At 39.0% G+C, this 14,746-nt stretch overlaps 1 protein-coding gene across 5 annotated transcripts in view; it reads left to right on the plus strand.

Annotated features, from left to right (window-relative positions):
• Positions 1-14,303, plus strand: part of LOC104604790 (RING/U-box protein) — a 38,340-nt gene extending 24,037 nt beyond the window's left edge. Inside the window, exons 9-16 of one of the 5 annotated variants that reach the window (XM_010269319.3) lie at positions 2-585; positions 742-819; positions 1,274-1,355; positions 10,481-11,661; positions 11,731-11,912; positions 12,070-12,147; positions 12,440-13,561; positions 13,757-14,303. In XM_010269319.3, the coding sequence (XP_010267621.1) occupies positions 2-585; positions 742-819; positions 1,274-1,355; positions 10,481-11,661; positions 11,731-11,912; positions 12,070-12,147; positions 12,440-13,561; positions 13,757-13,969 (3,520 nt within the window). In that variant the 3' untranslated portion in view covers positions 13,970-14,303. Of the gene's footprint in view, position 1; positions 586-741; positions 820-1,273; positions 1,356-10,480; positions 11,913-12,069; positions 12,148-12,439; positions 13,562-13,756 lie in introns of all 5 variants that reach the window. The other 4 variants (XM_088896109.1, XM_088896110.1, XM_010269316.3 and 1 more) reach the window with 4 other exon arrangements.
• The last annotated feature ends 443 nt before the right edge of the window (positions 14,304-14,746 follow it).

Below are 14,746 nucleotides of genomic sequence, written 5' to 3' on the forward strand. Positions count from 1 at the left end.
GGTGTGTAATTGATGAAGTGCCAAAAAAATCAGATGTGATTTCAGTACAAAGACCAAACAACCAATGTGATCCAGATATTGTTCAAGAACATCCTGTTGATGCTATGTTTTCTGGAAAGGTATCAGTCTCGGTTGCTGATACTGGAGAGACAGCTGTTGTGGTCTCAATGGTTGGAGAAATGCAGTTGGATGGAGGATCAAGTGAGGACTTTCTGTCACTCCTAGAAATCAACAAGGACCCAAAGATAGAAACATTGTTAATTAATTCCAATGCAAGTAGTCCCAAGCTGGAAGCACAATTAAAGGAGAGTACTAGTATTCAAACAAATGTTGGGGCAGAGGAAACATCGTTAGCATTATCATTAACACAAAACCCATCCTTCACTTTATCTGACAACTCTTCTGTTCTTAGTCAGTTTGATACAAAAAATGTTGATAATGAGATTTGTGAACCAAACGGTCACAGTGAGTGTGAAACTTCTTCGCATCTCCTCTATGCTAAATCCTTTTTTAAGATTGAACCATCTGGAACTGAATCTGATATTGATCTTCATCTTGGCTTATCTTTTGGATCTTCTTTGTCAGGTAATCATCCATCATAAGATTTATCAAAAAAAAAAAATCCATTATAAGATTGTATCTTCTATCCTAATTTTAATCCAGTGGTTTATGGTGTGCATCTGAATTCTTTATATGTTTGACATATTCTACTTCTTTATTGAAATTTTGAAATGATTCTAGTTGACAAGGTGGATGATGCAAATATAGTGGCTGGGGATGTACAGCAGCACAATTCTTTAGAAGAATCCTCTTTGTCAGGTATAGGAGTATTGTGTGGCTTCTACTTTTCTTTCTTTGCTGAAAGGACTATTACCCAATGCCTGTCTCAGCTATCCAGGGCATTGGGAGGGATAGGCTGGATACGTGAAACCTATCTTTTAAAACCACAACTAGATCAGCCACTGGATGTCAATTCACTAACCAGAGTTTCTAAACAGTTTTTTATCTCAGATCCAGATATGCATACAAAAGTTTGAATTTACTGGTTGAAAACTGTCCAGATTAGTCATAGGGACAATTTAAACCTTAGCCAGGACTTGATATATGATGTTTACTTGAGCTCAATAACTTGTCTTGATTGACTTGGTAAACCTGCAAGTTGACCCAATTGGCTTGTCTTACTGATACCATCCACATTTTAAAACATTTTGTTCAACTTGTAATACTACTTTTCTTACATTAGCTCATTCACCTCTTTGCTGCAATTTTTCAGTTGACAGGGTGGATGTGGATCCTAATGATAATGTGGGTGTTGATGGAGTAACTAGCTTGAAGAGAAAGTTTACAAGTTCCAGGTCACTAGTCATTAAAAGAGCTTTACTTTTTTCCTGTTAAACAACTTCTTGGTTGTTTACTACTACTTACTAGCATCCAGCTATTGTTTTCTTGGATTACAACTTTAAACATGCACACACCTGGGAAGATTCTTTTAAAGCTACGTTTTGTTTGGATTTAGGCAGCAGTTGCAATTATAAACACTTTTTCTCTTAGACTGGACTTTCATGTCCAAAGAAAGCCTTGATTACCAAAGAGGTGTTCCTACTTCCTACAGTCTTCTTAATTCAATAGTGGAATCTCTGTTTTGTTTTTCTTGTTCAAATGTAGGGGAATACTGACATTAACATGACCTCTTATGAAAAATTAGGATAGAAGATACATTAACATTTTGTTTTGTCACTCTCGGTAGACATGTGGGTTGCCTATTTCCTTCTACATGGTTAACCATTAAACCTAAAATGAAAAACAACAACTTTGAAATAGAAAAGTAAAAAAATAAAATAAAATAAACATGCAACCTATCTGCTGTCAGTTGGTAAACAGTATTTGGGAGCTTTTTTTTTTTTTTTTACTTTATTTGATGCTAGGTGGTTCCTCCTGTTGGATGAAGCCACTTTGTTTTGACTATGCCTTTTCTCCCCAAGAAAGAAAAGAGGGAAAACCTTGTGGAGATGTACAAGAGTGGCCCATAATATGGACCATTTGGGAGGAATGAAATGTGAGAACATTCCAAGGTAAACATCAGTCTAGGATCAATAATTAGCTTGATGAATGTTAGAGTCATTGATTGAATTTAAGACAAGAGAAGACTTCTCCTTTACTACAAATGATATCCTTAGAGTCTGGTCTACTGTGGCATCAACATCATCTACATGCTACAGACCCATTATAGCATGGTTCTCCACCCCATTGGTAGGGGTGATCATGGGCCAAGCAGAGCCAGGCTTTTGAGCCTAATATTCATGGTTTTTAAAAACGAACCGGTGACCGAACCGATCAGGGGTCCGGTTACCGGTTCGAACAGTCCGACCGTTCGACCCGAACGACCGGCCCGTTCTGACAAAAAAATAAAAAAATGTAAAAATTGAAAAACGGTCAAAACCGTTCGAACGGTTCGAACTGTTAGCCAGCCGGTTCAGTGGCTTGCTGACCAAAATCAACGGTTTTAGAGGAAAAAGCGGTTTTGGAGGAAAACAGAACCGGTTAGGTGACCGGTTCCCGGTTTTTCCGGTCCGACCGTCCGATTCGGTCCGGTTTTGAAAACAGTGCTAATATTTTAAATATAGAATATAAAATATAATATGTATTATGTGTCATATTGCATGTATATATATATAATGTTGATGTCAATGGAAAAACATTGTGAAATCTGCAAAATATAGAATGATATTTTATGAAATGATAAAAGAAACATAGGTGCACATTTAAATAACTGTCTTGTCGCAAAACATAAAAGAAGCTAAGAAACTGAGGTTAATAGACAGAATAATATGTTGCAAAGTTGTCCTGTGAACTGCATGATAGAGTGACTTCAAGCAAATGATTCTAATACACCGACCAAATAATCTATTACACAAACAAAACTAAGATTTAATCTTCATATTTGAAAAGAATTTTGAGCTGGCTCAAAGTAGTAATCATGTTCATTAGGCAGGCTATAATAATGCTACTCCACATGTCTACAATATTGTTGCCAACTTATGTTGTACCATCTCTTAACTCCACATAGTGTTGATACACTAATGAATATGTCAATTCCAGTAATATTTCGTGTCAGTACCCATGGAAATGGAAATGTCATGTAAATATTAGGAAATATATGGATATTTTAAACCATGTTTGTAGGCCAGGCTAGGCCTAAAGTATTGGGCCCAGGCCCCACCTAGAAATTTCTAGGCCTTGACACAACACCTAAAACTTCCAGGTGGAGCTACAAATTATCACCCCTACCACTGGGCATAATTAAGATGAACTTTGATGGCTGTAGAGTAAACCCTGGGGATTCAGGTATTGGTAATGTGTTTATGAACCATGAAAGGGATATTATACTTTATTTATTATAAAAGCAATAAAATTTGTAGTGTGAACTACCACAGAGCTCTTTACTTACAGCAGTTATTTTGTTTACTGTACTACTGTAGATTTTCTAGATGAGGTTCTGGTGTGATTTTTATTATGATACTGGTTTTACGTATTCAAGTGGCCATTGCTTGGTATAATGATAAAATTTTGGGGTGACAAGTGTGAGACATGGGTTTGAGTCTGAGAGCAACCACTTTGCATAAAAAATTGCCAAAGGGTAGGACTATCCGGTCCACCTCTCCAAGATCTCAGATAGCTGGTGCCAACATCGGGTAATGGCCTTTTTTTCCTGGTTTTACATATTCAGGATTTATGTTTTATTTAGTAATATAATATTGTGATATTAATGACCTTAGCATGCTCCAGCCCTTCTCCTGGCAAAAAAAGGAGCACATTAATTGAGTATGTGAATGCATATGTTACCTGGATTCTTGAAGATGGGTTTGACTTGCTCTGTTTCACTTGGTTTTTTGATGGATATAAGTTTAGTTAATGATAGTGTGTCCGTGCCAGGTACTTTTTTTTTTTTTTTTGATAAATATCAAGGTACTTTATTTTTTCAATGCATATTATTTCCATGTCAAGTCCCTGCCATATCTGGTGAAACAGATGAGTGATATTCTTTAGAAACTTTCTTCCCCTTTCCAATCTTGCACAGTCTTGGGGGGCCTCAGGGGGTATTCTAACAATTTGGAAAAACGAGGATTTGGACTGTAGAGAAGAATTAATTGGTAACTATACGGTTATAGTGAAATTCAGAAGAAGAATTGATGGATTGGAATGGGCTTTAACAAATGTTTATGGGCCAAATTTGTATAGAGAAAGGGAGGAGTTTTGGGAGGAATTAACAGCTATAAGGGGATTGTGGGAGGGTCCGTGGTGCTTGGGGGGGGGGATTTTAATGTCATCAGGTTTGTAACTGAAACAAATAACCCCAACCATAGGATCACCTCAAGTATGAGGAAGTTCAACCGTTTTGTGGATTCTTTTGAATTGGGGGAGCTACCGTTGGTGCAAACTGATTTTACCTGGTCTAATTTTCAAGAAGAACCCCTTTGTTGTAAACTAGACAGATTTTTATTCTCTTTAAATTAGGAGGAAGTATGGGGTGGTTTGGTGATGAGGGCACTACCTAGACCTACGTCGGATCATTGTCCAATTAGACTATCTTAGGAAAGACTAGGAGGAGGACCTGCCCCTTTAGATTTGAAAACATGTGGTTGTTACATCTAGACTTTCAAAAGAAAGTGAAAGAATGGTGGGAAGAGGATCAGGTGGAGTTTAGATGGAAGGGATATAGATTTTATAAGAAGCTACAAAAGCTAAAAGCCAAGACCAAAGCTTGGAACAAAGAAGAGTTTGGTAGAATTGAAGACAGAAAGGAGGCTATTAGTAAAAGGATTCAAGAACTTGATGTTGCTGAGGTAGAGAGAGGATTGAGTCGTGAAAAAAGGGAAGAGAGATGGAAGTTGAAACAAGATTTGGAGGAAATTCTCAAAAAAGAAGAGATAAGTTGGAGACAAAAATCAAGATGCAAGTGGTTGAAAGAAAGAGATGGTAATACAAGATTTTTCCTTAGCTTGGCAAGTGGAAGTAAGAGGAAGAACATAGTGAAAAGTTTGGAATGGAATGGGGCAATGTTGACAAGAGAGGAAGAGATTGCAAAAACTTTTGTGGAGCATTTTAAATCCATTTATGACAGCCCCAGTAGAGTAAGAGAGACTCTAACCGACTTTGAGTGGCATGTTGGAGAAAGGGAATTGTTGGAACCCCTGGAAAGACCGTTTGAGGTTCAAGAAATAAAGGAGGCTGCTTTCTCTATGGCAAGATCAAAAGCCCCAGGCCCGGATGGATTCACTATGGCTTTTTATCAAGACTATTGGAACATCTTAGGTGATGACCTAGTGGAGGTCTTCTTGGAATTCTTTGAAAGAGGAAAAATAAATGCTGGTGCAAATGATACTTTCATAGCTTTGATTCCTAAGAAGGTGCCTGCAGTTCAGCCCAAGGACTTTAAACCGATCAGTCTGATTGGGAGTCTGTATATGATCATTTCTAAAGTTCTTGCACTAAGACTCAAGAAAGTCCTTCCTTCCTTAATCTCACCGAATCAAGGGGCATTTGAGAAAGGGAGACATGAAGGGATGGGAGTTCCATCATATGGATGGCCGAACCCTGTAGGAAGGTTGGGCGAAATTTCAAAAAATTTCTTTACCCCCATCCGGGAATACTATTACCAATTTAGAAAACTCAATTTTCAAGGTTCGTTCTTGTAACCAAACCGGACCAAATCTGAAACCAAGATTAGGGAGGGATATACCTGATACGGAATCCACGCAAAAAGCTCCTCCCAACGTAGGTGTTTATGCCCAAAGAGTGTACCAAATCCTCCCTCCACTGAAGATGACACAACTTAGGATGAGGTAGGATCAACAGGTAGTTCTTCACCAAGAACTTGTGATTCTTTAGCAAGAATCGAATGGGGTAGTGAGCACAGCTTCAAAATTGTTTCTTCTAGCAAGAAACGATATCAAGATCAAATCTTGATCAGATCCAAGAATTGGAGATCGAACAAGGTAGGGCGGCAAGAGCAGGGAGAAAAAGCACTAAAGGCAAAATCAGTCAAACTGAGTTGTCTTCTGTAATGTCTGTGTGTCTTTTTCAGATCCGCCCTGCTCTCTATTTATAGCCTTAAAGAGACAACCTCCTAATCTAATTAGGAGTCTCTTGATCCAAATCTTTATTTGGATCTGGACTCTTTAAGTGATAAGGATAATCCCTTATCTATAGATAAAGATCAACTTATTCATAATCAAATTAGGAGTTCCCTGATCTAAATCTTTATTTGGATCTAGACTCTTTAAGTGGATAAGAGTTATCCTCTTATCCTTATCTGCTAATCCAAACCCAAATCCGCCCCTATTTAATTGATCCAGTTAACCCAGTTCGATATGGGCTTTAAGCCCATTAAGCTTTCAGGCTCACTTCCTTTTAATGCTGGCTAGCTTGGCTCTCTTTGTATGGCATGGGACCCTAACATTGATCTACACATCAGCCACATGAGTTCAGCCTAGCCTTTGTTACAAGGCCTGGCCGAATTCACTGCTGAATACAGTGAACCCCCTGAGTCCATCACTATGGGCTCTTAATGGGGCCAACATTTACACTAAATGGTCCTTGGGTCCAGCCATCTTATGAAGGCCCAAGGACTGTGGGCAGATGCAAGATTAGCCCATCAGGTATAACCCTCAATGGTCTTACACTTAACTTCTCAGCCCTTAATGATCAAACACTGCCCCGACAAGAGAGGACCTCTCCCTCGGATGCAAGGTACAATACTGCACTCTCTACTCACATGGATCCTGGGAATTAAAACCTTTTGCAAACAATTTGTGAAACCATAATATATAAGTATATCTCTATATAAATATATTTTGCAAAACCAAATTTCAAACACATTTGAAATCCATTGCCGGCAGTTTAGGTTTCCATTAGAGAGAGTGCATTTTCCTGATCGTTCACTTTGTCCGACAAATGTGCTGATCTTGTCACTTTGATCACCCACTCAGATGAATTCTCGGGTTGTCCCAACATACCTAGGTTTTGACCCCTGCTAAGGATCTCACTGTTTGGCACATCAAAGACAGCCCAATCCGACACCTAGTGCAGTATCATAATCGAGTCTAGGGCTTAGGCATAACATTCCAGTTTTGCCCATCTGTCTCCAAGGTCTAGGGCAATACTGGAATTTGGTCCGGTTCAGGGTTTTAAGAAAACCCACACTGCATGTACCTCAGGTCTCACCCTGGCAGTTGAGACAAGCCACCCCAACCAACTTGGCGGTACATCAATGTCAGCCTTGGCAGGATAAGTCTCCCCATATCTATCCAACGACTGTGAAGATTCTAAACTAACACGAATCTCATATTTGTCCAGTTTAAGGGTATTACACAAAAACATACCACAATAACATGAATCAAATATTGTACTTTATTCATTTACAATAAATGTCATAATGTACATCATGCTGATTGGAGCTAAGGGCATACACTATCTAACAAGACAAATTATTGATCAGATTTTAATAGCTAATGAATGTGTGGATTACAAAAAAAGGAAAGGAGAAAAGGGTTTGTTTTGTAAACTTGACTTAGAAAAGGCTTATGATCTGGTGGATTGGGATTTCTTGCTAGAAGTGTTGAAGAATAGAGGCTTTGGGGAGAGATAGTGTAAGTGGATGAAGGGTTGTATTTACCTCTTGTCACTTAGCAATCTTAGTGAATGGAGTAGCTAGGGACTTCTTTCTTGCAAAGAGGGGCTTTAGACAAGGAGACCCTTTGTCACCTTTCCTCTTCACCTTAGTAGTGGATGTCCTAAGTGTCTTGATTTCTAGGGCTGATTCAAGAAATCTACTAAAAGGATGGAGAGTTGGGAGGCAACAAGTGATTGTTACTCACCTATAGTTTGCGGATGATATCATTCTCTTTTGTGAAGGGGAAATTGAGGTGATGGATAATTTGAGATTGGTGATGATGCATTTTGAGAGAGTCTCCAAACTGAAAATCAATTGGAACAGGAGTTGTGTAGCGGGGGTGAATTTACGGAATGAAGTGCAGTTGGTGGCTAGGGCTTTGGGTTGTGAGGTAAGTGGTTGGCCTTTGGTATATTTAGGTCTGCCCCTGGGGGGAAACCCCAGAACAGAAAACTTTTGGTACCCAGTTTTAGAAAGATTCACTAAGAAGCTAGTAGGGTGGAAGAGAAATTATATCTCACTAGGGGGTAGAATCACTTTAATAAGGTCCACTCTAACCAACATTCCGGTGTATTTTCTGTCTACCTTTAAGCTTCCTTCCAAGGTTGCCAATAAGTTAGAAAAGCTCATGAGAGATTTTCTGTGGGAACCAGGTGACTCAAAAAATGACCATTTAGTGAAGTGGGAAGTAGTTTCTAGGAAAAAGGAAGCGAGGGGTCTAGGCATTGGCAATATCAGATTAAGAAATGTAGCTTTGTTAGGAAAGTGGTTGTGGAGATTTCCTTTGGAGCAGGACAGTTTGTGGCACTTGGTGGTGAAAAGTATTCATGGGATGGCAACTAATGGATGGGATGTTGGCGTCAACCCTAGGGCTTCTCATTTTTCCCCTTGGAAAGCAATTATGGAATCTTGTCTTCCTTTTAGCCTTTCATCAGATTTGATGTGTGCTTAGGTAATAAAATTCTGTTTTGGGAGGACCTTTGGCTTGGGAACACCCCCCTTAAGGATAGATCCCCGGTAATGTATTCTCTTTCTCTAAATAAATTCAAAACCATCTCCTCACTTTGTGTGTCTGAGGGGGCTTGGGATTTGGGTTTGAGAAGAGGGTTGAGGGACTCAGAATTGGCTTCTACAGATGAGTTATTCACTGTGTTGAATTCAGTTTTCCTAGATCTTTCCTGCCCAGATAGTAGAATTTGGAAAGAGTCCTCTTTAGGGACTTTCTCTTGTTCATCTTTTTTCAACGCCTTAGTTCAGTCTTCTTTTATGTCTGACTCATTTCCTGCTAAAGAAATCTGGTATTCTCCTGTGCCGCCAAAGGTTAGGGCTTTTTGCTGGGTAGTGGCTCTTCAAAAGATCAATACTATGGATGTACTTCAAAGAAAAAGGCCAGACCTTTCCCCACATGTCTGTTATCTTTGCTTAAGAAATGGTGAGACAGCTACTCATCTTTTGATTTCTTGTCCTTTTGCTTATTATTTGTGGGATTGGTTCTCTTCTTTGTTTGGTTACAGATGAAACCCCCCCTCGGGTGTGCTGAACCTTTTTGACTCTAGCTTCTTCCGACAACCAAGGAAAAGGGGCAGAGTAATGTGGAGAATAACAAGAGCAGCCATCCTATGGTCAATTTGGGAAGAGATAAACAATAGGATCTTCCTAGGGCAAGAAAAATCCAAGGAAGCACTTGTGGAGGTTGTCACCATCAAGGTTATGCATTGGCCGAATGTACACCATCTCTTCAAGGACTTCTCCTCAGCTGACTTAATTAGAAATTGGGGTGCTATAGCTATATCCTCGCCTTCCTCCCCTGTGGTACAAGAGTGTTGGGTACCACCGCCTCAGTTCAGGGTGAAACTAAACTTTGATGGAAGCTCCTTGGGTAATCCAGGTCAGTTGGGAGTTGGGGATGTGTACAGAAACGTGGAAGGAAAAGTCTTGGCCCTTTACTCGGGCCCAATTGGGGTGGGAGATTCATTAAGGGCAGAAGTAATGGCCTTACTTTCAAGGTTTGAAACTGGCGAAACAATGGGGAATGCAGCAATTAGAAGTGGAAGGAGACTCCAAGCTGGTAATAGGGTGGATGCAAGCTGGAAACCTGGGAGTGTGGTCTCTTAGACAGCCTCTAAGAGAGATTATTAGCTTAGCAAGGGAGATTGGGATGCATTTTAAATGGGTAAGAAGGTCAGCAAATGGAATGGCTGACACTTTAGCTAAGCAAGGAGTTACTAGGGAGGCTTTGTTTTGTGCCTGTTTGTAAGTTTTTGATTTTCTTTTTCCATCCATTTTGTGGGTGGTAAGCCTGTAATCTTTTCAATTCTCTAATGGAAGCTACTGTTTCCTATAAAAAAAAAAAAAAAAAACTAGGAGTTTCTTTTCATTCTTCTTCATTCTTTTGTTTTTTTCTTTGGGGCATTGTTGTGATAAATTAGCTAAGTTAGTTCTTGGTTGGCACTCTAGTTTTTTGAGATTGAAGGCATTCTTTTAGAGTTGCTCCGATGTGTGTTTTCTTTTGCTTTTTTTTGTGGAAAAAAATTATATCACTGTATTATTGGTATATGTGTTCAACCAACAAAGAAAGGGAAGAACTGATTAGGATTATGTCTAATGTGCTGTATGTGGTTGGCTTAGTTGTGTGAAACCAGTAACTTGGGCAAGCTTAATGCCTTTACATTGTTTATAGATTGGCATTGGGCTCCTTTGGAGCAATTCTACTTTGGCTTGGAACATGTGTATTCCTTGTCTTCTTAATGCATATTGAATTACCATCCCGCCCTTAATATTCCCTTTTCCTGGTCTTGGTCTTTTCAGAGATGATGCTCAGATAGGTGACCATACTGAATGTGAGGACAGAGAAACCAGTGATAAAATCAAGACTAAGGTTTCCACAAAGAAAGCCAGATCTGAGGGAGAACATCAAGAAATTCCTAAGTGTCAAGCTAGTGATTCTGTACAGGATGAAACTAAAAAATGTTCTAGTCCGATAGCAGTTTGTGAAAATAATAAGTTGCATGATCATTTAGATAAGGAAGTTTCCCCTTCCACAAAGAAAGCCAGATCTGAGCGTGAAGGTGAACATCAAGAGATTCAAGCTAGTGATTCTGTACAGAATGACAGTCAAAAGTGTTCCAGTTTGCTAGCAGTTTGTGAAAATAATAAGTTGCAAGGTCATTTAGATAAGGAAGTTGCACCTTCAGACATTATGAGTATAGTTCAGGAGACAGACTATAGATCTTCCAGAAGGCCTACGCACCCACACCCTACTGATAACTCCTCAAAAGAAAGAGATAATGCAGTTGGATTGAGAGTTAAAAAGATAATGAGGAGAGCCTCAGACGACAAAGAGTCTGCAGTGCTAGTCCAGAAACTAAGAGAAGAAATTAGAGAAGCTGTCCGTAACAAGTCTTCAAAAGATTTTGGGAAAAATAACATCTTTGATCCAAAACTTCTTGCTGCATTCAGAGCTGCAATAGCAGGACCCAAAACTGAACCAGTTAAGCAGTTAAATACTTTTCTTGTGAAGTCAAAGAAGTCATTGTTGCAGAAAGGAAAGGTCCGTGAGAATCTAACAAAGAAAATATATGGGACAAGCAATGGAAGACGGAGACGTGCATGGGACAGGGATTGGGAAATTGAGTTCTGGAAGCATCGGTGCATGAGGACTACAAAGCCTGAAAAGGTTGAAACACTAAAGTCTGTTCTTGACCTCCTAAGAAAGAGCTCAGAGATGGAAAAAGGGTCTGAAGGGGAGGCTTCAAATCCCATTCTTTCCAGGTTGTATCTAGCAGATACATCTGTCTTCCCTAGGAAGGATGATATCAAGCCTCTCTCAGCCCTTACATGCATTAGCAACAATGAACAGATAAAAGAAGATAGTTCAACAACAAAAAATTTTAAACCAAAATTTGACAATCATACAGTCCAGACACCTTCAATGACAGCCATTCCTTCAGTTGATAAGGGAAAAAAGGGTGGTGCTCCAAGCTTAAAATGTGAGTCTAATTCTTCGAAAATACATCCCAATGGACCCACAAGCAGGCTGAACTCCATTTCTTTGTCAGGTGGTTCCAAAGTGAAATCCCAAGATACAAAGGACACTGCTAGTAAATCTGATAATGTAAAGATAGATAAAAGGAAATGGGCCCTGGAGGTTCTTGCAAGAAAGACCGCTATGGGAGGCAAGGATGCAGCTCAAATGAAACAGGAAGATATTGCAGTTCTCAAAGGCAATTATCCTTTATTGGTATGTCAATAACCCTTTTTTGCTGATAGTATACCAAAGTAGGCAACTATCCTTTATTGTAATGTCAATAAATTTCTTTTGCTGAAATTGATTAAAATGCCAGTTCATCTTAGAAATGTCTAACAATATGAAATGTTTTAACTTTGGTTGATTTTAGCAGGCCCAACTGCCGATAGATATGAGACCAGTACTTGCACCCATCCGCCATAATAAAGTTCCAGTATCAGTTAGGCAGGTATATAGCGCCTCATGCATTAGACTGTTTTTAACATGCTTAAGCAGAAATATCTGTTTATTCTCTGAAATTAATAAATTTTTGCATGGACCTTTATTAATAATGTAATTGCGTAGGCACTATTTATGACTTCTATAAGTTTTTTTCCCTTCAGAACTGATTAAGTATCTTTTATAACATTTCCAAACAAGATTAATGTAGAGTTTGTCTTCATGACTTTTAAGGTTCCTTTCCTTCGACATCAGTTGGCCCATCTGAGTTGTAGATAATTTATGAAATGTTTGTTGTACAGGCACAACTTTACCGCCTGACAGAACATTTCTTGAGGATAGCAAATCTTCCCATTATTTGTAGAACTGCAGTCACAGAGTTGGCCATTGCAGATGCTGTCAACATTGAAAAGGAGATTGCTGATAGATCAAACAGCAAGCTTGTATATGTGAATCTTTGCTCTCAGGTTCTGTCTCAACATAGAAATAACAGCAAACCTGGTAGTGAAGCCAAAGAATTAAATCCTCCATCAGAAGACATTGCAAGAAGTACAGAACCAGCAGCTGCCAAAGAATCCTCTTTTGATCCAACAGTGGAAGAAGCACTGAGACTGGCAGGCCTTCTGTCTGAGTCCCCACCAAACAGTCCTTATTGCCCAATGAAAGAGCAGGATGATGAAGAGGACACCTCATTAAAGGTCCAAGAGGAGGATGGGCCTGTAGATATATTCAATATGGATTCTCATCCAGAATTGGATATATATGGGGATTTTGAGTATGATCTGGAAGAGGAAGATTATATCAGTGCTACTTCTTTGAGGGCACCCAAGTCACAACCACAAGAAGGTGATTCAAAAATGAAGGTTGTATTCTCCACTCTCAACTCTGAAAGAGAAAATAATGGTCTAGATTTTAAAGATAATGGAAGATTACGGGTTGCTGAGGAGTCAATGGATTCTCCCATGTTGGAATGCCATAAAGATAGTGACATTCAAAGCTCAAACTCAACTGATAAGGTTGGCAGACAAAGTCTTCCATTAGAATCTTTACAAGATGGAGATGCAGAGCCTTCTATGGCAGAATGTGAGGAGTTATATGGCCCTGACAAAGAACCCCTGGTAGAAAGGTTTCCCATAAATGCATCAAGAGAGCCAGATAAGTTGGTCCAGAAGGAAGCGTCATCTGAAGAAATAGCTCCTGCAGAAAATAAAACTTGTGGATCAAATAAAGCATCTATTCCCAATCATGAGAATGAGAACAGTACAGAGAATATATCAGTCACAGGCAGATTTTCTGTTGAACATGACTCTTCTGTGGGAAACAATTCACCAAAGCATTCTCTAACGAGAGAAACTGTACTAAGGAAGGAGACAAGCCCCAAAAATCACAAGCAGTTGGACCTCAGCCATTCCATATCCATAAAGGTATTATAGTGAAGTATCCTGTCTTTTTTTACTTCCTTCTGACAACTGAAAGATCTAGTGGTCAAGTCAGTTTTTTTTTTTTTTTCTTTTGTTTTCATTTTTTTTATGTACATTTAGCCATCTCAATTCTATTATGTTTCTTGTGTTTACTGGTTCTCTGTACAATGATTGGTGTATCCAAATTCTGTCTTGCAGGTGGAAGCGTATATTAAAGAACACATCAGGCCACTGTGCAAAAGTGGTGTGATCACAGTGGACCAGTACAGATGGGCCGTGGCTAAAACAACAGATAAAGTTATGAAATACCATGTAAAGGCCAAGAATGCAAATTTCCTAATAAAGGAAGGGGAGAAAGTGAAGAAACTTGCAGAGCAATATGTTAAAGCTGCTAAGGATAAGCAAGAGTAATGGACTCCAGTTTAAAGGCAGTTTCTAGATCCTTCTCTGGCAGCCTATCTTCGACCTCCTATTTTGCAGATAAGGAGATGAAAGGAGAAAAAGAAGGGTAGCATCCAACCTATAATCCTGTTTTGGCTGTTCATGAAATTCCAGGATCTATGAGGGTGTATGAAACTTGGGTTGAATTGAAGCTTATTTGAATGTATATAATTATACGGGGTGCTTCATAAGAGCATTGAACTGCATCCTCAACCAACAAATGATTAATAGGATTACTAGCGGAAGGGCCCTGCGTTGCAGGGGCAAAACATGATGGTAAGTAGCTTGTGAGTAAATTTTTTTCATTAAAAGTTTATTGGAAAAAATATTTATTTAAAATAAATAAAAATTTGGGAAAATTCCTGATCAGTACCTTGTATTTTGGCTCGAGTGATAATTTGGTTTCCAGACTTTAAAATGCGACAATTCAGTATCCAAACTTTCAAAATGTGACAATCCAGTACCTGCCGTTAATCAATCGTTAAGTTACATTGGAAAAGCCAAAAATGTCCTAAGAATGCCATCTAATTCTCTTTATCAACCATCTAAACATTGACAATAAAATCAACAACCCCAAATTCTAGATTCTTCTAAACAGTTACCAACTTTTTTGAATAGAAGAGGCTAGGATTTGGGACTGTTCAGTTTTTGTCAACGTTTGGATGGTTGATAAAGAGAACTAGATGGCATTCAAAGTGCATTTTTGACTTTTGAAATGCCACTTAACGACTGGTTAACGATAAGTAC

This window comes from Nelumbo nucifera, chromosome 1, assembly GCF_055504915.1.
Source record: "Nelumbo nucifera cultivar China Antique chromosome 1, China Antique-T2T, whole genome shotgun sequence".
Classification (NCBI taxonomy): domain Eukaryota; kingdom Viridiplantae; phylum Streptophyta; class Magnoliopsida; order Proteales; family Nelumbonaceae; genus Nelumbo; species Nelumbo nucifera.